Source organism: Gorilla gorilla, chromosome 4, assembly GCF_029281585.2.
Source record: "Gorilla gorilla gorilla isolate KB3781 chromosome 4, NHGRI_mGorGor1-v2.1_pri, whole genome shotgun sequence".
NCBI classification, from domain to species: Eukaryota; Metazoa; Chordata; class Mammalia; order Primates; family Hominidae; genus Gorilla; species Gorilla gorilla.
This window is the reverse complement of record NC_073228.2, coordinates 136,830,272-136,851,991: the sequence shown is the minus strand read 5'-3', so window position 1 is coordinate 136,851,991 and position 21,720 is coordinate 136,830,272. Positions and strand designations below refer to the sequence as shown.

Here is a 21,720-nt window from a genome sequence, read left to right as displayed (position 1 = left end):
GTTCAAGTGATTCTCCTGCCTCAGCCTCTCAAGTAGCTGGGATTACAGGCGCCTGCCACCATGCTTGGCTAATTTTTGTATTTTTAGTAGAGATGGGGTTTCACTCTGTTGGCCACACTGGTCTTGAACTCCTGACCTCAGGTTGTCCGCCTGCCTCAGCCTCCAAAGTGCTGGGATTACGGGTGTGAGCCAATTTTAAATTTTTTGAGAGAGAGTCTCACTCTGTCACTCAGGCTGGAGTGCAGTGATACTATCTTGACTCATTTGAACTTCCACCTCTCAGGCTCAAGCATTTCCCAGACCTCAGTTTCCTGAGTAGCTGGGACCACAGACGCATGCCACCACACCCAGCTAATTTTTTGTATTTTTTGTAGAGATGGAGTTTCACCATGTTGCCCAGGCTGGTCTCAAACTCCTGAGCTCGAGTGATTCTCCTGCCATGGCTTCCAAAGTGCTGGGATTACAGGTGTGAACCACTGTGCCTGACCTTCTGGCCTTATCCTCTGTTTTTGGTTTTTTTTTTTTTTTTTTTTTGAGACAGAGTCTCACGCTGTCGCCCAGGCTGGAGTGCAGCGGCGCGATCTCGGCTCACTGCAAGCTCCACCTCCTGGGTTCACGCCATTCTCCTGCCTCAGCCTCCTGAGTAGCTGGGACTACAGGCGCCCGCCATCACACCCGGCTAATTTTTTGTATTTTTAGTAGAGACGGGGTTTCACCGTGTTAGCCAGGATGGTCTTGGTCTCCTGACCTTGTGATCTGCCCTCCTCAGCCTCCCAAAGTGCTGGCATTACAGGCTTATCCTCTGTTTTGATGACACTCACAGCAACTGTTTGTCTTACATTATGAACAACAAAACAACCCAAAGAAGGATAGTCAGAAGCTCTCAACACACGTGTGGGCTTGCCAGGAATTTTATCAAAGATGGGAGCATTACCAGATTTCAAGAATTTAGGGCCATCTTTCAGCTTACCAGAATGGCAATCCGTCTTTCCCTTCAGCTCAGGAAACTTGCAGGCAGTGTGAGCCATGTGGCAGTCCATTACAGGAGCATAGCCAGCATTGATTTGGACTGGGTGGTTCAGGATAATCACCTGAGCAGTGAAGCCAGCTGCTTCCATTGGTGGGTCATTTTTTCTGTCACCAGCAACATTGCCATGATGAACATTTTTGACAGATATGTTCTTGATGTTGAAGCCCCCATTGTTCCCAGGAAAAACTTCACTCAAAGCTTCATGGTATATTGCAACACATTTGGCTTTAGTTGTAACGTTGACTGGAGCCAAGGTGACCTCTATGCTGACACCAGTCTCCACTTGGCCTACAGAGATAGTACCAATACCACCAATTTTGTAGATATTTTGGAGAGACAGACACAAGGGCTTGTCAGTTGGACAAATTGGTAGTAGGATGCAATCCAGAGCTTCAAGCAGGGTGTTTACACTGGCATTTGCCATCTTTACAGGTGACTTTCCATCCCTTGAACCAAGGCATGTTAGCACTTAGCCACAGCATGTTGCCATCATTCCAACCAGAAATGGGCACAAATGCTACTGTGTTGGGGTTGTGGCCAACTTTCTTATTGTAAGGGCTGACTTCCTTAACCATTTCCTTGTATCTCTTCTGTTTGTAGGGCGGCTAAGTGGAATCCATTTTGTTAACTCCAGCAATTAGCTGTTTCACACCCAGTGTGTAAGTCAGAAGGAGATACCAGCTTCAAATTCACCAGCTGCAACAATCAGGGTAGCACAGTCAGCCTGAGATGTGCCTGTAATCATGCTTTTTAAAAAGTCTTTGTCTTGGGGCGTCAACTAGTTACATAATACTTCCTGGCCTCAAGTTTCTGCAGGGAACTGTCATCAGTGCCACCACCCTCACACTCAGCTTTCAGTTTATCCAAGACCCAGGTGTACTTGAAGGACCCGTTTCCCATTACAGTAGCCTTGTAGAGACTGGGTCTCATCATGTGGCCCAAGGTGGTCTTGAACTCCTGAGCTCAAGCGATCCTCATGCCTCGGTCTCCCAAACTGCTGGGATTACAGTCATGAGCCACTGCACCCAGGTGATAAATGGTATTTTGTCAAGTGGCAGGATTAATAATATCTGACATGGGCTGGGTGCAGTGGCTTACGCCTCTAATTCCAGCACTTTGGGAGGCCGAGGTGGGTGGATCACCTGAAGTCGGGAGTTTGAGACTAGCCTGACCAACATGGAGAAACCCCATCTCTACTTAAAATACAAAATCATCCTGGCATGGTGGCGCATGCCTGTAATCCCAGCTACTCAGGAGGTTGAGGTAGAAGAATCACTTGAATCCAACAGGTGAAGGTTGTGGTGAGCCGAGATGGTGCCATTGCACTCCAGCCTGGGCAGCAAGAGCGAAACTCTGTCTTTAAAAAAAAAAAAAAAAAAAGATCAAAATAACTGAGTTCAGGGGGCTTCCAGAAAGGTAACCTAGAACATGTTCATGTAGTAGTGAGAGGGTGGCACACCTTTCTCCAAGGGAATTGAAGCTCCTTCACCATTGTACATCTTGCCTCTGTAACTCTTCATTTGACGGTTTATTTATATCCTTTAAAATAACATTTGTAAGAGCCCAGTAACCAGGTTTCCATTAATTCTGTGAGCTTCTCCAGCAAATTATTAAAACTGAAGGAAGGGGTTGCAGAACCCTGATTTTTAGCCAGTTGGTCAGAAGCCCAGGTAAAAACAACCTGGGACTTGGGATTGACATCAAAAGTGGAGAGCAGCCTTGGGGACTGAACCCTCACTCAACCTGTGGGGTCTGACAGTATCTCCAGGTAGGAGACAGAGAACACCCAGCTGCTATTTTCTGAAGAATTGATTGCTTACTTTTTTTTTTTTTTTTTGAGACGGAGTCTTGCTCTGTTGCCCGGGCTGGAGTGCACTGGTGCGATCTCGTCTCACTGCAACCTCTGCCTCCTGGGTTCAAGCGATTCTCCTGCCTCAGCCTCCTGAGTAGCTGGGATTAAGGCATGTGCCACCATGCCCTGTCAATTTTTGTATTTTTAGTAGAGGAGGGGATTCCCCGTGTTGGCCGGGTTCATCTCAAACGCCTGACCTCAGGTAATCTGCCCTCGTTGGCCTCCTAAAGTGCTGGGATTGCAGGCGTGAGCCACCGTGCCCGGCCAATTGCTTGCTTGTGTGTGCAAAAAAAACCCCCATACATCTGGTGTTAGAAGGATGTTGTGAGAGTATTGTGTGAGAAACTGAGTTTGTTGGCTGGGCACTGTGGCTCACATCTGTAATCCCAGCACATTTGGAGGCCAAGGTGAGCAGATCTCTTGAGGTCAGGAGTTGGAGACCAGCCTGGGCAACATTGCGAAACCCTGTCCCTACAAAAATACAAAAAAAGTTAGCCAGGTGTGGTGGTGTGTGCCTGTAATTCCAGTTACTTGGGAGGCTGAGGCATGAGAATCATTTGAACCTCGGAGTCTGAGGTTGCAGTGAGCTGAGATTGTGCCACTGCTTTCCAGCCTGGGAGATAGAGCGAGACACTGTCTCAAAAAAAATAAAAAAGAAAAGAAAAGAAACTGAGCTTGTTTATTCCTGTATTCTCATAGCTATAAAATAGTTTTGCCCGTTTGACAAAGATATACTTCAGATTGACTCATTTAAATTTCATGTTAACGTTGGAGGAGTTGAGATTACTGGAATTATTGCTTTTGGAGAAAACTTACTTCATCTTAGCCAGAGATAGTGATGGTAAGAGACACAGGAGGGAAAAAAATCGAACCAATATATTTGATACAAAAAGATCAGAAAAAAATAGAGAATAAGCACTATAACTGGTATATTAATTTTTTCTTTTCTTTATTTTTATTTTTTTTTTTTGAGATGTAGTTTCGTTTTGTCACCCAGGCTGGAGTTCAGTGATGCAATCTCAGCTCACTGCAACCTCCGCCTCCTGAGTTCAAGCTTTTCTCCTGCATCAGCCTCCCGAGTAGCTGGGATTACAGGCACCTGCTACCATGCCTGGCTAATTTTTGTATTTTTGGTAGAGATGGGGTTTCACCATGTTGGCCAGGCTGGTCTTGAATTCTTGACCTCAGGTCATCCGCCTGCCTCGGCCTCCCAAAGTGCTGGGATTCCAGGAGTGAGCCACGGCACCCGACCTAATTATTACAGTGAGTTAATTTAGTTCTTAGCTTCCTGGTAGCCTTATAAGTGTTCACTTGTGTGACTTTGATTGTTTAAAAAACCAGTTTCTTTGACACTGAATTACAGAAAGAATTTTATTATAGGAATCACCTATTTTTACAAGAGATATAGAAATACTTCTTGAATGATTATTTTAGTGCTGCTCAATCTATAAAATAAAATCATACTTTATTTTTTATTTTTATTTTTATTTTTTTTTGAGACGGAGTCTCCCTCTGTCACCCAGGCTGGAGTGCAGTGGTGTGATCTCGACTCACTGCAAGCTCCGCCTCCTGGGTTCACGCCATTCTCCTGCCTCAGCCTCCCGAGTAGCTGGGACTTCAGGTGCCCACCACCACGCCCGGCTAATGTCTTTTTATATTTTTAGTAGAGATGGGGTTTCACTGTGTTAGCCAGGATATCTTAATCTCCTGACCTCGTGATCTGCCCGCCTCCGCCACCCAAAGTGCTAGGATTACAGGCGTGAGCCACCGCACCAGGCCTTTATTTTTATTTTTTTGAGATGGAGTCTTGCTCTTGTCACCCAGGCTGGAGTCCAGTGGTGCGATCTTGACTCACTGCAACCTCCGCCTGCCAGGTTCATGCAATTCTCCTGCCTCAGCCTCCTGAGTAGCTGGGATTATAGGCACCTGCTACCACGGCAGGCTACGTTTTTGTATTTTGTAGTAGAGATGGGGTTTCACTGCATTGGCCAGGCTGGTCTTGAACTCCTTACCTCCAGTGATCCGCCCGCCTCGGCCTCTCAAAGTGCTGGGATTACAGTTGTAAGCCACCGCTCCTGGCCTTAAGCCAAAGTTTTCAGGCTCATGCCTGTAATCCCAGCACTTTGGGAGGCCAAGGCAGGCAGATCACCTGATGTCTGGAGTTTGAGACCAGGAGTTTGGCCAACTCGGTGAAACCCCATCGCTACTAAAAATAAAAAAATTAGCCGGGCGTGGTGGCAGGTGCCTGTAATCCCAGCTACTCAGGAGGCTGAGGCAGGAGAATCAATTTAACCTGGGTGGTGGAGGTTGCAGTGAGCCGAGATCGTACCATCGCACTTCAACCTGGGGGACAAGAGCGAGACTTCGTCTCAAAAAAAAAGAAAAAAGAAGTTGCAGATCTTTCAGGATTTAAATTTGAGGAAACTGGTAGTTAACATATTCCTTAGTCTCTCAGGTATAAATAACTTTGTATGTTGGCAGAACCATAGCCCAAGAGGCCTATTTGAAGCATGGTTGTTAGTGATATAAAACTATTACTTGGTTCAAATGTGATGGAGTATAATATGTTCTTTGGTTTTGTTTTATGAATACTTAAGTTTTGTGGTATTCTTTAAAGATTGAAATACTTTTTGTGGTTCTATAGAGTGCTAAGTACTAGCGAAACCAAAGAAATCCTGTTTAAGCTTATTAGAAAATTGTATACATACAAAACAATTTGAAAACATATCTGAAACACTTAGAACATTCTTTTTTTTTTTTTTTTTTTTTTTTTTTTTGAGAAAGGGTCTCGTTCTGTCTCCCAGGCTGGAGATCAGTGGCACAATCATGGCTCACTGCAACCTCTGCCTCCTAGATTCAAGTGATTCTCTTGCTTGAGCCTCCCGAGAAGCTATTACAGGCGTCCACCACCACACCTGGCTGAATTTTATTTTTAGTAGAGATGCAGTTTTGTCATGTTGGCTAGGCAGGTCAAGCGATCCTCCCACCTCGGGTCCCTTTTTTTTTTCTTTCTAAACATTAAATTGCCTTTTTTTTTTTTTTTTTTTTTTTTTTGAGATGGAGTCTCGCTCTGTCGCCCAGGCTGGAGTGCAGTGGCGCCATCTCAGCTCACTGCAATCTCTGCCTCCCGGGTGCACGCCATTCTCCTGCCTCAGCCTCCTGAGTAGCCGGGACTACAGGCGCCTGCCACTGCACCTGGCTAATTTTTTGTATTTTTAGTAGAGACGGGGTTTCACCGTGTTAGCCAGGATGGTCTCGATCTCCTGACCTTGTGATCTGCCCACCTCGGCCTCCCAAAGTGCTGGGTTTACAGGCGTGAGCCGCTCAGGACGTTAAATTGCTTTTATTGCATGACACTTAGTATGCAAATCAGGAAGTTTTAATTTTAAATGTTTGCTTTCACTAGTTCTAACCACTGATTAAAGTCCTCAAAAGTACTTGGTGGCTCTCATGCCTGTAATCCCAGCACTTTGGGAGACCAAGGTGGGAGGATCACTTGAGGTCAGGAGTCCAGGCTGGCCTGGCCAACATGGTGAAATCCTGTCTCTACTAAAAATAAAAAAATTAGCCAGCCATTGGCATGCACCTGTAATCCCAGCTACTCAGGAGGCTGAGGTAGGAGAATCGCTTGAACCCGGGAGGCATAGGTTGTGGTGAGCTGGGAGATCGCACCACCGCACTCCAGCCTGGATGATAGAGCAAGACTCTGTTTCAAAAAAAAAAAAAAAGTATAATAATGCTTTGTTACTAATTCTAATTTTATAATTATAGTTTCTGATGAACTTTAATTTTCTGATTTGATTTATGAATTATAGGCCAGAAATGCTCCACACATATAACCTGATTGTTTCTTTCTGGGCTCCAGTGAGCCTTTTTTTTTTAAAAAAAAACAAAACCAGGTCTGATTATTTAATCTGTCTCCAGGGAAGAGTGTTGCAGATTCCCTGGTAATCCCTAGTGCCAGAGTTTGCCAGCCTTTACTACCATTGTCTATTTAACCAAAATCCTTGCTGCTATAAATTGGCTGTATTTCTCTTGGTTTGTTCTAGTGGAAATAAGACAAACTGTCCTGATTATAGAGATGGGACTTCCATTTTTCCCTCACTCCAAAGACTTCCTTTTTCCATACAAGTTTAGTTACTGTTACTAATCCAAGTTAATTTTTGATTCTATCACTGAAAACCTGGGTTTTGCCATTTATTGAGGTGTTAATTGAAATATTAATATATTTAGAGCAGAAATGTCGTTTTTTAGGGAATCTAGAGCAACAGCAAAGCTGAGGTCAAACTACCGTAAGGATGGACACCAAGGAAGCTGTGTTTGGGACAAAAAGAAATCAAGGTAGATGCAAAGTAGAGAAAAGAACTGGACCCTGGGGGGAAGGGTGGTAGTTGGGAGTGGGTTATATGCTTCTAAGGGCAAAGAATAGGCAGATTTCTGAAGAGGAGGGCCCAAAAGGAAATACTGAGGATTTGTGTTCAAATACTACGTTCCCTCTGAATGTACAAGTTTTTGCTTTCAGCTAACAGAGTACTTCAAACATTGATAAGGTTAAGTGTTTTGTTGGGGTGGGTTCTAATATTCTGGGCTAGTGTTTCCTTGGAATAGTTGTGGAAGACACTATTGGTATTTGTTGATAAAACCATTACCAAAACCCAGCTTCAGCACTAATGCCTGTTATTACTTGGAGGTCAAAAGGGAATCTGTGATTGAAGTGTTAAGCTGACAAAATCTGTACAGAATATTTAATTTTTCCTTTTATTTCTGTGATACAAAGATTGTGTTTCTTTTCATAGCAACATGAACCGTGAAGACCGGAATGTGCTGCGTATGAAAGAACGGGAAAGGCGGAATCAGGAAATTCAGCAGGGCGAAGACGCCTTCCCACCTAGCTCTCCTCTCTTTGCAGAGCCATACAAAGTTGTAAGTTGCCCTTCTGTGAATGTTTTTTTCCCATTAGCATGACATTTTCGCTTTTAAAATGTTTCACACTTGAATGTTTATATTAGAAAAGAATTACTATGAATACCACTTAACATTTTTTTCCTGTCCTTTACATAGAAGATATTTTTTGGGGATAAACTTTTCTTTGGAGTATATTATGCTTACAGAAAAATACACAAAATAGGTATTATGGCTTGAAGAATTTTCACAGCATCAACGGCTTCATACAACTCAGATCAAGAAATAGAGCATTACCAGCACCCTAAAAGTTGTTTTCCAACCCACCTCCTATTGCTGTCCTGTGTTCTTAAAAATGTGGTCTGAGTTGGCTCATACGTTTACCTCTATTTTCCTAGTTGTGCTACTAACCATGGGCGGGTACTTCACCATTCTGAATTTTGAATTAAATTAGAATTTTGTAACTCAATTTGCATTGTTTGATTTTTCCTAGGTGTTCTTTAAGTGTGATATCAATAAAAAATGAATATTTCGTAGATGCTTTTGTTTCTTCTCACTGCCATTTGCTACTTAGTTTACAAAGTTTCAGAGATTATTAGTATGTTTGAATAAATGTGTCTTCAGTATCAGTCTGATTTCTTTTTCTGTTGTTATAGACAGTCATTTGGGTATCACTTGTTTCATTAAATTTTTGTTTCTGCTTCTAACTATAACATTGAGTTATGAGGAATATAATATTTTCATAAACTGCCAAAATACGAATGTTAGCTAATCTGCTGGACTGTGGAAGTTAATTTTTTTTTTTTTGAGACGGAGTCTTGCTCTGTAGCCCAGGTTGGAGTGCAGTGGCGCGATCTGGGCTCACTGCAAGCTCCGCCTCCCGGGTTCACGCCATTCTCCTGCCTCAGCCTCCTGAGTAGCTGGGACTACAGGCGCCTGCCACCATGCCCGGCTAATTTTTTGTATTTTTAGTAGAGACGGGGTTTCACCCTGTTAGCCAGGATGGTCTCGATCTCTTGACCTCGTGATCCGCCTGCCTCAGCCTCCCAAAGTGCTGGGATTACAGGCCTGAGCCACTGTGCCCAGCCGGAACTTAATTTTATAAAGGCAGATTACTTTTCTGTTCTTCAAAAGATTTTTTTTTTATGAGATGGAATCTTGTTCTTTCGTCTAGGCTGGAGTGCCATGTCATGATCTCGGCTCATTGCCACCACTGACTTCTGGGTTCAAGTGATTCTCCTGCCTCAGCCTCTCGAGTAGCTGGGATTACAGGCATGCACCACCTTGCCGGGCTAATTTTTTTTTTTTTTTTCGGAGATGGAGTCTTACTGGAGTGCAATGATGCAATCTCTGCTCACTGCAACCTCTGCTTCCCGGGTTCAAGCGATTCTCCTGCCTCAGCCTCCTGAGTAGCTGGGATTACAGACACCCGCCACCGCGCCTAGCTTATTTTTGTATTTTTAGTAGAAACGGGGTTTCACCATGTTGGCCAGGCTGGTCTCCAACTCCTGATGTCAGGTGATCCGCCCACCTTGGCCTCCCAAAGTGCTGGAATTATAGGTGTGAGCCACCATGTCCGGCCACACCCGGCTAACGTTTGTATTTTTACTAGAAATGGGTTTTCACCATGTTGGCCAGGCTGGTCTGGAACTCCTGACATCAGGTGATCTCTCCGTCTTGGCCTCCCAAAGTGCTGGGATTACAGGTGTGAGCCACTGCACCCGGCCCTTCAAAATACTTTGTGTATTTAAAAGACAGTCTTGCTACGTTACCCATGCTGGAGTGCAGTTGCTCTTCACAGGTGAAATCATAGTGCACTGGAGCCTCAAAATCTTGGAACTGAGCAAACCTGCCTCAGCTGCCCAGAGTAGCTGGGAGTACAGGCACGTGCCACTGTGCTCGGATTATATTTTACTATGGTTATTTTTAGGCACTTTTCAATGATTTTTTTTTCCACTACAGAAATGATATATTTGGAGTTTGCTTCAAGGTATTAATGTTAAGATATGAGGTAAAGCCTCCCTTTGAAAAGCCCCTTTCCATTCGAAGTTTGGAAAATTAGTTCAGAATTATATTTTATTTCTGATTATGCTCATTTTATAATTTTATTTTATTTTATTTTTTTGTAGACTAGCAAAGAAGATAAGTTATCAAGTCGTATTCAGAGTATGCTTGGAAACTACGATGAAATGAAGGATTTCATAGGAGACAGATCTATACCAAAGCTTGTTGCAATTCCCAAGCCTACAGTACCACCATCAGCAGATGAAAAATCTAACCCAAATTTCTTTGAACAGAGACATGGAGGCTCTCATCAGAGTAGCAAATGGACTCCAGTAGGACCCGCACCGAGCACTTCTCAGTCTCAGAAACGGTCCTCAGGCTTACAGAGTGGACATAGTAGCCAGCGGACCAGCGCAGGTAGCAGTAGTGGCACTAACAGTAGTGGTCAGAGGCACGACCGTGAGTCATATAACAATAGTGGGAGCAGTAGCCGGAAAAAAGGCCAGCATGGATCAGAACACTCCAAATCACGTTCTTCCAGCCCTGGAAAACCCCAGGCTGTTTCTTCATTAAGCTCTAGTCATTCCAGGTCTCATGGGAATGATCACCATAGCAAGGAACATCAACGCTCCAAATCACCTCGGGACCCTGATGCAAACTGGGATTCTCCTTCCCGTGTACCTTTTTCAAGTGGGCAGCACTCAACTCAATCTTTCCCACCCTCATTGATGTCAAAGTCCAATTCAATGTTACAGAAACCCACTGCCTATGTGCGGCCCATGGACGGACAGGAGTCCATGGAACCAAAGCTGTCCTCTGAGCACTACAGCAGCCAATCCCATGGCAACAGCATGACTGAGCTGAAGCCCAGCAGCAAAGCACATCTCACCAAGCTGAAAATACCTTCCCAACCACTGGATGTAAGTCACACATTTAGAGCTTTTAACATTGTGACTACGTGAAGCAATTGACTGATCATGAAATTACGATTGAACTTGAACACTGCTTCCTTGCCTTAATAGTAAGGAATGTAAAAGTTGAAAGATGAAAAAAAATGTAAAGACAGACTTGTGAGTTACTCCCAAGTGGATCCGTAGATCTGTTAACTTGTCCTCTTGGGAAATGGAGAAAATGTCATTCACAGTTTTCAAATACTTAGATGACAAGTCAGTTATAGAATAAAAGAATGACTAATTGATATCTTAGATTTCTGCATTTTGATTTTATAGAACAATATACCTTTGTTGTTGTTTAAAAACAAAATTAACTTTTCTATGCTTAGATTGATACTAATGAATGAGATGCAGGTGATGGTTTATGGTTATGATAAATGGGACTTTTGGGTCTGTGGAAATGGTAATATTGTATACTTTGAATGCTATGATCCTTTTCTCTGGTTATACTTAAAGGATTAAGACAGCTGCTCCAGGTTCATAGTGATGGTTTGAAATTTAAATTGAATTGCTTACCAAAGCATTTTGGAACATTTCATTGTGAAATAGCTGAAATTATATCTTTTTTTTTCAAGATGGGTGTCTCATAATGTTGCCCAGGCTGGTCTGGAACTCCTGGCCTCAAGCGATCCTCTCATCTTGGCCTTCCAAAGTGCTGAGGTTACAGACATGACCATCATGGCTGGCCCAAGTTTTATCTCTTTTTTTTTTTTTTTGAGTTGGAGTTTCGCTCTTGTTGCCCATGCTAGAGTGCAACGGCACGATTTCGGCTCACTGCAACCTCTACCTCCCAGGTTCAAGCGATTCTCCTGCCTCAGCCTCCCGAGTAGCTGGGATTACAGGCATGTGCCACCACGCCCGGCTAATTTTTTATATTTTTAGTAGAGACAGGGTTTCACCGTGTTAGCCAGGATGGTCTCGATTTCCTGACCTTGTGATCCGCCCACCTCGGCCTCCCAAAGTGCAATTTGGTTTTTGTGACTTAGAAAGACTATGTAAAATGTCCGTGTTCCAGACTAGTGATCTTTCAGTAATACTTGTTTAACCCATTTATGCTTGGTGTTCCATTATTGGAATGCTAAGCTCGTAGGAGTTACTTACATCCTACTGCTCAAGGTCATCGCTAAGGTACGATTTTTCACACAAAAAATTTGCAACCTCTGGCATAAATGGGTTAACTTTGTTTATGTGAAATGATGTATCTCAGTATCATGATATATTTTATATATAGATAAGGTTAAATTTTTAGACAAGCTGCACACCTGAAAAATTACATTCTAAAAATTATTTCTAATCTAAAATATAGGATAAAAAACTTAAAACCTTTGAAAACTATAAAGTTCCCCCAGCTTTGTATCGTTTGGTTATTGAAATTTTCTGGTGCTTGAAAAATTTATATTTAAGGAAATTAATCCAAAGATTCTAACCAGTGTACTGATTTAGAGTAGTGGGGTCATAAATACTTTTAATAATGTTTTTAAATCTTTGAAGCAAATACTAAAAATCTACTGATAAAGATCTAATGTGTGCTGCTTTTTCTTTCAAGGCATCAGCTTCTGGTGATGTGAGCTGTGTGGATGAAATCCTAAAAGTAAGTTTTTAAAAAAAAATCATTTCAATTTCTTTAATTTTTTATGCTCTCCCACCTTCTTACCCTCTTTCTACCTGTATTTCACAAAGGATCTGAAGCAACAGATTGCTTGTATTTGTAACTTCATTATGTCCATCATAAATAATTTACACTTTTCTTTGTTTACCATTTGCCTTCAGAGAGCTAGTTTTGTTCTTTGTGTTTTTGTTTGTTTGTTTGTTTGTTTTTTGAGATGAAGTCTCACTCTGTCACCCAGGCTGGAGTGCAGTGGCGCGATCTTGGCTCACTGCAACCTCCACCTCCCAGGTTCAAGCAGTTCTTTCACCTTAGCCTCCTGAGTAGGTGGGATTACAGGCTCCCGCCATCATGCCTGGCTAATTTTTGTATTTTTGCAGAGTTGGGGTGGCCAGGCTGGCCTGGAACTCCTGACCTCAGGTGATCCACCTGCCTCGGCCTCCCAGAGTGCTGGGATTACAGGTGTGAGTCACCGCGCCTGGCCACGCTCTTTGCTTTTAAGTAAAATAAATTTTAATCTTAACACTTACTTTGCCTGGAAAACATTAACAAGCCAATTATAACTGTACTTTCTCATGCTTAACTGTTAATAATTTGAAGTGCAAAAAACTCAGTAGTTATCAGTCAAACCATTATGATCAAAATACCTTGCTTTGGTTCATCTTGTACATACTGGTCAAATGTTACAGTAATAGATTTCCTTCCAGTTTTGCACATTTATTTTTTCTTGATATGGAGTCTCACTCTGTTGCCCAGTCTGGAGTACAGTGGCATTATCTAGGCTCACTGCTACCTCTGCCTCCTGGGTTCAAACAATTCTCGTGCCTCAGCCTCCTGAGTAGCTGGGGTTACAGGTGCCCACCACCATGTCCAGCTAATTTTTGTATTTTTAGTAGAGATGGGGTTTCACCACTTTGTCTGGGCTGGTCTTGAACTTCTGACCTCCAGTTACTCCCCACTCCCCCATCCCCCTGCCCGGCCTCCCAAAGTGCTGGGATTAAAGCGTGAGCCACTGCACCCGGCTGCTTTACACATTTTTTTTTTTTTTTTGAGCCAGAGTTTTACTCTGTCACCCAGGTTGGAGTGCAGTGGCGTGATCTCAGCTCACTGCAACCTCCGCCTCGCAGGTTCAGGTGATTCTTCTGCCTCAGCCTTCTGAGTAGCTGGGATTATAGGCATCTGCCACCATGCCTGGCTAATTTTTTTTTTTTTAGTAGAGACAGGGTTTCACCATGTTGGCCAGGCTGGTCTGCAACTCCTGTCTGCCTGCCTTGGCCTCCCAAAGTGCTGGGATTATAGGCATGAGCCACCACGCCCAGCCAACATTTTGCGTATTTAATGACACATGTTTAAAATTGACACATGACCAAAAAGTACATTACTCTATTGGAAAAAGAGAAAGTCCAGTGAATTAGTGAATGACAATGACTACTTTTTGCTTAGTAGAGAAAACTGTCAGTCACATATTACTTGTATTTTCTTTTTTATTTTTTTTTGTGAGCTCCTGAGTTTGTGTCTATACTTAAATTCACTGTGAACACCTTTGAAAGACTACCTGCATTGGTTGCTTCCACTCTTTTCTTTCCCATTCCTTCCTTTAGCCCACTATAATCTCCCTTTTACCTCTGCCATTTTGCTGAACCTGTTTCTCTATGGTCATTATCTTTCTCCCTCCATCCAGAGGCATCATTTGAGTTCTTTTTTATTCTTTCTGCTATGTATTTTTTCCTTCTGCAAACATTCTTCTTTCCTTGACTGTTTTTATGCTTCATTGTTTTTATTTGCCTTCCACCTTTCTTGCCTCTCTTTCTTTGCCCTTTTTGGAACCCTTGTGCCTTCTCTTATTTCTTAAGTGCAGGTGCATTCTTCTAGCCTCTGCTCTTTGACTTGCCTTTTCCATCATTCTTGGCTTTATCTCTTAGACAGCTATTTAGTCTTTCTGTCGTACACTGGCCTTTGGGTTTTGGTTTGTCTCTTAATTGCTTCTTAGCTGAGTTTCCATTTGGATTTATTTGTCTTTGACTCTTCAGACTCAACATGTCTAAAGCCATACTTATCAGACTTCCTTGGATTAGTAGTACACCATTTTCCCATGCTTGTAACTGTAGAATCCTAAATATCTCTAATTTCTTCCTCATGTTCTATGTAGTTGCAAAACTAGATGTAGACTTTAAAATTTTTGCTTTTTAAATATCCATTCCTTTCTTCCCGTTTCTGCCGCCTTGAGCTTCAGTAATTATAACAGAGTCCTCATTCAGCCTTTCTGCCTCCAGAATCTCCCTACTCATATGTCTTTTGCATTGCTACGTGATTCTTTATTTCAGGCCCTGTGGTCTTCATAAATTAATTTTTCCCTAAAAATTTTCAGTGGCTCTCTAAGATTATAGAAAGAATAGTATCCAAATTTAATATCCGCAGGCCAATCCTAACCTCTCTCATTACTGACTGACCGCTTTTGCTAAACTGGTTTCCCTAAGCCACATACATTCTTGCTCTTTTACCTCCTTAAATAAAGTAAGCTTGGAATGTATTTCTCCTCCCTCTTCAGTTATATATAGATTTTTTTTCCCTGTAATCCCAATGAAATACTTCTTCCCCTATATCAGATTATGAGACCACAGTGATAGCTCTTTCATTTGAATCTCATTCATTTCTTAGTTGCCATGTATATAAAAAGTGTAAGGGAGCATAAATATTTTCCTCTGAATCCTCAACAGTGCATAGAATTATTAGTATGTGGAAGATTTTCTTACATTTAATGATCTGTTTAACGTTATTGACATCCATATTTTATATGTGCAGGGGCTTGGCACTTGGCCTTTAGTTAATAGGTGCTCAGTCATTCGATGATAATTGGAGAATTAAATCAAATTTTCAATTGAGAGTTTTGATATTTGAGATATAAAATGCCAATGCTAAAAGCCTGAGTTTATGAATTTTTGTTTCCTTTTCCCTTTCCTGTCTGTAGTATGCAAGGAACTTCAGGTGTGTGTTCCCTTCATGTTTTCTTTGTATTTGTAGTCATATCATTTTTAGGAACCCCATCATGAACTTAAAAAAAATTTACTCTAAATGTATATTTATTGAAAAAATGATTTATTCAAGGCATGCTCATTAAGCACCTACTTTGTGTCAACCACTGAGAATACAGTGGTCATAATGTTATGCCTTTGAGCTGATATTCTGGAGCTCGATGTAGGAAGCAATCTATTACATAATATTATTTCAGGAAGTGAAATTCTATTAAAAATCAAAGCATTTTAAGGGAATAAAGAGCAATTATGTGCAGGTGGCTGTTTTAAGAGGTTCAAGTAGTAATATATCAAGTGCCCTTGTCTCTTCCTTCTGTCATTCTGTTGCCCAAAGCTGAATATTAACTAGGACGTAGACTATGATTTGTCTTTGTCACTTAATAAAATACTGTGGACATCATTACATATCAACAGTTAAATTTCTCATTTTAATGTCTGCTTGGTGTTCTATTTTATAGATGTCTGATAATTTATTTAATCAGTACTGTGTTGGTGTCAACCTAAATAACAGAGGCTCTCTGAAAGAAAAGATGACGGGAATAGAGCATTGCAATGGAAATACATGTGCCATAGTAGTCTATGGTCATATTCAAAGAGGTAAAGAGAGACAAAGGTTTTTGAAGGAAAAAATGAGGAAGATTACATAATTGTTTTTGAAATAATTATCCTTGGCTACAAAGATCAGTAGTAAGGATGACACCAGTCTGAGGTCGGACAAGCTGGACAGATGTCCTTGTGGAAATATTTTTTTGGTTTAAGGTTTTGATGACCTTTGTGCAAGGTTGTGGTTTTTGTAGATTTTTTTGTTTATCAGGCAAACAAGCATGAGAAGCCTTTCTTCATGGTCTTTCCCAGCTCAGGGTGTTTTGGGTTTTTTTGGTTTGTTTTTTTGTTTTTTTTTAATATATAAACATTAGTGACTCCATTTTGATTCTCACAACTTTCCCATTGACTACCTAGGTTGTTTCAGTTTTTGAAGTGTGAGCCCCTTATACGTATATCTTTACAAAACTGTGTGGATATTGCTATGGGATAAATTCCTAGGTGTTACACCACTGTTAATTTGTTGCATTTCCTTAATTTACCTGATGGCTTACTTTGAACTAAATGCCAGAAATAATATACTCTCTCCTTATTCTGATACCTCTGTCTCCTTGGCTTATCTAACATACACATTGTCATCTTACCAGACCTCACCCAGACATATTTGGCATTAAGATTAGGCAGAAGGCATTGAATGAAATCAAACTTAGGGTCTTGCTTTTCTGTTTTCCTCCTCATGTGCTTTTGAAATTTCTCTTCTGATTTCTTCCCCTGACAGAATTTTTCTACGAGTATATAGGCTCTATAGCCAGACTTTTGAGGATGAAATATAATGTTCATTATTTACTAAGTGTATGGCCTTGAATAAATAACTTTTGTGCTTCAGTTTCATCCTAAATAGAGGTAGGATAATAATGGTATCTACCTCATAATGTCATTGTGAGTACTAAATGAGTAATAAACATGTAAAACACTTAGCACAGTGTCTGGCCCATTCAAGGTACACAGTAAATGTTAGCTGTTTTCCTTATCATTGTCCCCTTCCTCCCACTCTCCTAGCAAGCTCTTCCTGATTAGCGTTTTATTATGAGCCTTGTATTTGATTACAGGCTGATTTCTGTAACTATTCACAGGTTTCATAATTTGAATTGTAAACTCCTCAAAGCCAGGGAGCATTTATTAATCTTCTTATTACCTACACCGTAGTGCCTAGCACACAATTGTGCTTAGTATTTATTGACTAAGTATGTAGAATTTTGGAGGAGCTGTCATGAAACCAGTATTTATAAATACAAATCTGGTTTTTAGCTGTATAATTTTTATCCTTGACCTGGTTGAAAACAAACTGTAATAATTACATTTCAGGAGATGACGCATTCATGGCCTCCCCCTCTAACGGCTATTCATACACCATGCAAAACAGAACCTTCCAAATTTCCTTTTCCAACTAAGGTAAGTAAATAAAATGTATCTTTCATAATGTAAGAAAACTCTAAATGGCTTGACTAAAATCATATGGATTAAAAATTGTCTTGCCATTCCTATTCTAGTGGGAGACAGACAGTAAATAAGTGAATAAATAGATAAATTCAGATAGTGACAACTGTTATGAAGATAATTAGCAGGGTAATGGAATTGAGAGCATCTTGGATCAAGAGGTATTAAGAAAGCTTTGAAGGCAATATGCGAGAGAGATTTAAAAGACATTAATACAGCCGGACACGGTGGCTCACTCCTGTAATCCCAGCACTTTGGAAGACTGAGCCAAGAGACTCTCTTGAGGCCAGGAGTTTGCGACCAGCCTGGTCAACATAGCAAGACCCTGTCTCTACCAAAAATTGAAAAAAAAAAAAAAAAAAAAGCTTGGCATAGTGGCACAGGTCTGTGGTCCCAGTTACTCGGGAGGCTGAGATGGGAGGATCACTTGAACCTGGGAGGTCAAGGCTGCAGTGAGCTGTGATTGCACCACAGCACTCCAGCCTGGGAAACAGAGCAAAATTCTATCTAAAAAAAAAAAAAAAAAGACAGTGATATTTATTGCAGACTATTATGGTATTGTAGGCCAGAGGTGGTAAGGGCTTCTCAAACTGTTGTTTTAAGAACCTGTTTCCATAAGACATAGCAACCATACTTGTCCCGTGGAAAGAGGTTCCTCAGATAACAGTTCCAAGGTTGTTTAAAATCAGCAGATTGACTTTTTTTTAAACTTATACTTAACAGTATTAATTTACACTTAAAACAAATAATACAGAAATACATTCTCCTTGTGAAAGTTTCACCAGTCCCCCTAATAATAGCCTTTCCCCAATTCCGTCCCCTTCATCCCAACAGAGCTCCTTTCATAAGTACCTTTGCAAGTCTTTTTTATATTCATGTAATACATATATAATCATTACATGTAAGCATTTTCTCATTTATTTCTACACAAATATATTGTTCTGTATCTTTCATCAGTCAGCGGTAGGTCTTGGGGACCTGTCCATGTTACTGCATGTAGAGGTATTTCGTTTCTTTTTATTGCATCTGTAGTGTTAATATATCCTAGTTTATTTAGCCATTTCTCTTTGGTATTTAAGCTGATAGCAAGTTTTCATTTCTATAAATGTTTCTTCAGTTGGTATCTTTGTTGGTGCCTTCTGTGTGCATGTGATTTTCTTTAGGGTAAAAAGCAAAAAGTAGAATTGCTGAGTGTTGAGAGTATATATTTAATACATACTCTCACAAATTCCTTCCATAGTTCTATTACAGGGTTTGTACCAGCCAGTATTCCCACTTGTATTACCTGTTGTTTCACACATGCACACCACCATTTGATATTATTAAACAGCAGTGTTTTGAGTAAAAATGGCATTCCATTTGCTTGATTGCTAGTGAGGTTCATCATCTTTACATATTTGTTATCCATTTGGTTTCTTTGTGGGTAAATTTGCTTATTCTCACTGTCCTTTGGGTTGCATTTTTTACCTGTTGAGTTTTAGGTGGTCTTCCTTTTTTGTTTTGTGTTGTTTTGTTTGAATTGTGGATTCTAATAATTTCTTATACATGCTGAAAATTTATCTACCAGTTAGATTCTTGTCTTTTTATTGTCTAAAGTTTTTAATTTTTGATGAATAAAATATATCTTTCTCTTCCTTTATAGTTTTTGCTTTTAATGTCTTGTTAAAGAAGACTTTTCTTTCTCTAGGATCATAAACATACCCTCTTATTTTTATTTTAATGTGGTTTTTAGTTTTATTTTTTATGTTTACCTTTGTGAATGATGTCAGGTAGATTTAAAAATTTTCTGTCTATATGTGTGCCATATCACTCTTACCTTTTATATCTTTGTTTACATATACAAAATGCACTGGTATTTATTTATTTATTTATTTATTTATTTATTTATTTATTTATTTATTTTTCTGAGATGGAGTCTCCCTTTGTCACCCAGGCTGGAGTGCAGTGGTGTGATCTTGGCTTACTGCAACCTCTGCCTCTTGGGTTCAAGCGATTCTCCTGTCTCAGCCTCCCGAGTAGCTGGGACTACAGGTGCCCGCCACCACGCCCAGCTAATTTTTGTGTTTTTACTAGAGACATGGTTTCACCATGTTGGCCAGGCTGGTCTTGAACTCCTGACATCAGGTGATCCACCCGCCTTGGCCTCCCAAAGTGCTAGGATTACAGGTGTGAGCCAACGCACCTGGCCAATGCACTGTTATTTAATGTGCAGTTTGAGTTTTGTTTTTTGTTTGTTTGTTTGTTTTGAGATGGAGTCTTGCTGTGTCACCTGGTGCGATCTCGACTCACTGCAACCTCCGCTTCTTGGGTTCAAGCGATTTTCCTGCCTCATCTTCTTGAGTAGCTGAGATTACAGGCGCACGCCACCACGCCTGGCTAATTTTTTGTATTTTTAGTGGAGACAGGGTTTCACCATGTTGACCAGGCTGGTCTCAAACTCCTGACCTCAGGTTATCCACTTGCCTTTGCCTCCCAAAGTGCTGGGATTAACAGGCGTGAGCCACCGCGCCCAGCCTGCAGTTTGAGTTTTGATAGATATGTGCACCTGTATAACCACCACCATAATTAGGAATTAGAACATTTCCATCACCCCCAAATTTCTTCATGTTCCTTTGTAGTCTCCCTCGCCTCCACCACTGTCCCTATGCAATTTCTGATCTATTTTATGTCACTCTAGATAAAAGTTTTGCTTTTTCTAGAATTTCATGTAAATGGAATCAGTATATCATGTGCTTCTTTTATATATTTACTTTCTTTTGCTCAGTATTTAGTTTTGTAATTCTTCCATGTTCTTGATTATATCCATGGTTTCTCTTTTTCTTTTTCTTTTTTTGAGACAGTTTCAGTCTGTTGCCCAGGCCAGAGTGCAGTGGCATGATCTCGGCTCACTGCAACCTCCGCCTCCTGGGTTCAAGCGATTCTCCTGCCTCAGCCTCCTAAGTAGCTGGGATTACAGGCATGCACCACCACGCCTGGCTGATTTTTGTATTTTTAGTAGAGACGGGGTTTCATCATGCTGGTCAGGCTGGTCTCAAACTCCCGACCTCGTGATCCACCTGCGTTAGCCTCCCAAAGTGCTGGGATCACAGGCGTGAGCCACCACGCCTGGCCCAGTTTTTCTTTTTTTATTCCCAATCAGTATTTTATTATATGGAAACACCAAAATTTGCTTCCTGTTGATGAGCATTTGGGTTATTTCCAGATTTAGACTGTTAAGAATAAAGCATCTATAAACATTCATGTTTTCTTTTATCCTGGGTAAATACTGGGTCACATAGTAAAAAGTAGAATTGCTGGTTCATAGGGTAAGTGCATGTTAAATTTTACTTATTTATTATATTTTAATTTTTTAGAGACTGAGGTCTTGCCTAGGCTAGTCTTACCTAGGCTGGAGTACAGTGGTGTGATCATATAGCTCACTATACCCTTGAACTCCTGAGCTCTAGCAATCCTCTCATTTCAGCCTCTTGAATACCACGCACTACAGGTGCTTACCACCATGCCAGACTTACATAGACACGGGGGTCTCACTCTACTGCTCAGGCTGGTCTCAAACTCCTGACTTCAAGCCATCCTTCTGTTTCAGTGTCCCAAGCACAAGCTACTGTGCCCACCACTAAATTTATAGTAAACTGAAAACTAACTCACTCACTCACTGACTCCCTCCCTCCTTCCTTCCTTGCTTTCTCTCTCTCTCTCTCTCTCTCCTTTCTTTCCTTTCTTTCTTTGCGACAGGGTCTCACTTTGTCATCCAGGCCGCAGTGCAGTGGCGGGATCATGGCTCATTGCAGCCTCGACCTCCCAGGCTCAAGTGATCCTCCTGCCTCAGCCTCCTGAGTAGCGGGGACTACAGGCATGCACCACCATGCCTGGCTGACTTTAAAAAATTATTATTATTTTTTTGAGACAAAGTTTTGCTCTGTTGCCCAGGCTGGAGTGCAGTGGTGCAATCTTGGCCCACTGCAGCCTCTGCCTACCAGGTTCAAGTGATTCTCCTGCCTCAACCTCCTGAGTAGCTGGGACTACAGGTACGCACCACCACGCCCGGCTACTTTTTTGTGTTTTTAGTAGAGGCAAGATTTCACCATGTTGGCCAGGATGGTCTCAATCTCCTTACCTCCTGATCTGCCCACCTTGGCCTCCCAAAGTGCTGGGATTACAGATGTGAGCCACTGTGCCTGGCCCCCATTCTTTTTAATTACTAAGGTAATATTCAGTTATGTGGCATCATAATTTACCTAATTATCTACTAATGGACATTTGGGTTGCTTCTAGTTTTTGTTTTTTTTTTTTTTTTTTTT

General features: G+C 41.3%; 1 protein-coding gene across 12 annotated transcripts in view; it reads left to right on the top strand.

The window, feature by feature from the left end:
- Positions 1-21,720, top strand: part of AFF4 (ALF transcription elongation factor 4) — a 110,330-nt gene that overhangs the window by 41,154 nt on the left and 47,456 nt on the right. For 5 of the 12 annotated variants that reach the window (XM_055386596.2, XM_004042493.5, XM_055386591.2 and 2 more), the window contains 4 exons: positions 7,679-7,805; positions 9,914-10,708; positions 12,288-12,332; positions 17,288-17,374. In XM_055386596.2, the coding sequence (XP_055242571.1) occupies positions 7,683-7,805; positions 9,914-10,708; positions 12,288-12,332; positions 17,288-17,374 (1,050 nt within the window). In that variant the 5' untranslated portion in view covers positions 7,679-7,682. Of the gene's footprint in view, positions 1-7,136; positions 7,224-7,678; positions 7,806-9,913; positions 10,709-12,287; positions 12,333-17,287; positions 17,375-21,720 lie in introns of all 12 variants that reach the window. The other 7 variants (XM_063706777.1, XM_055386592.2, XM_019027603.4 and 4 more) reach the window with 3 other exon arrangements.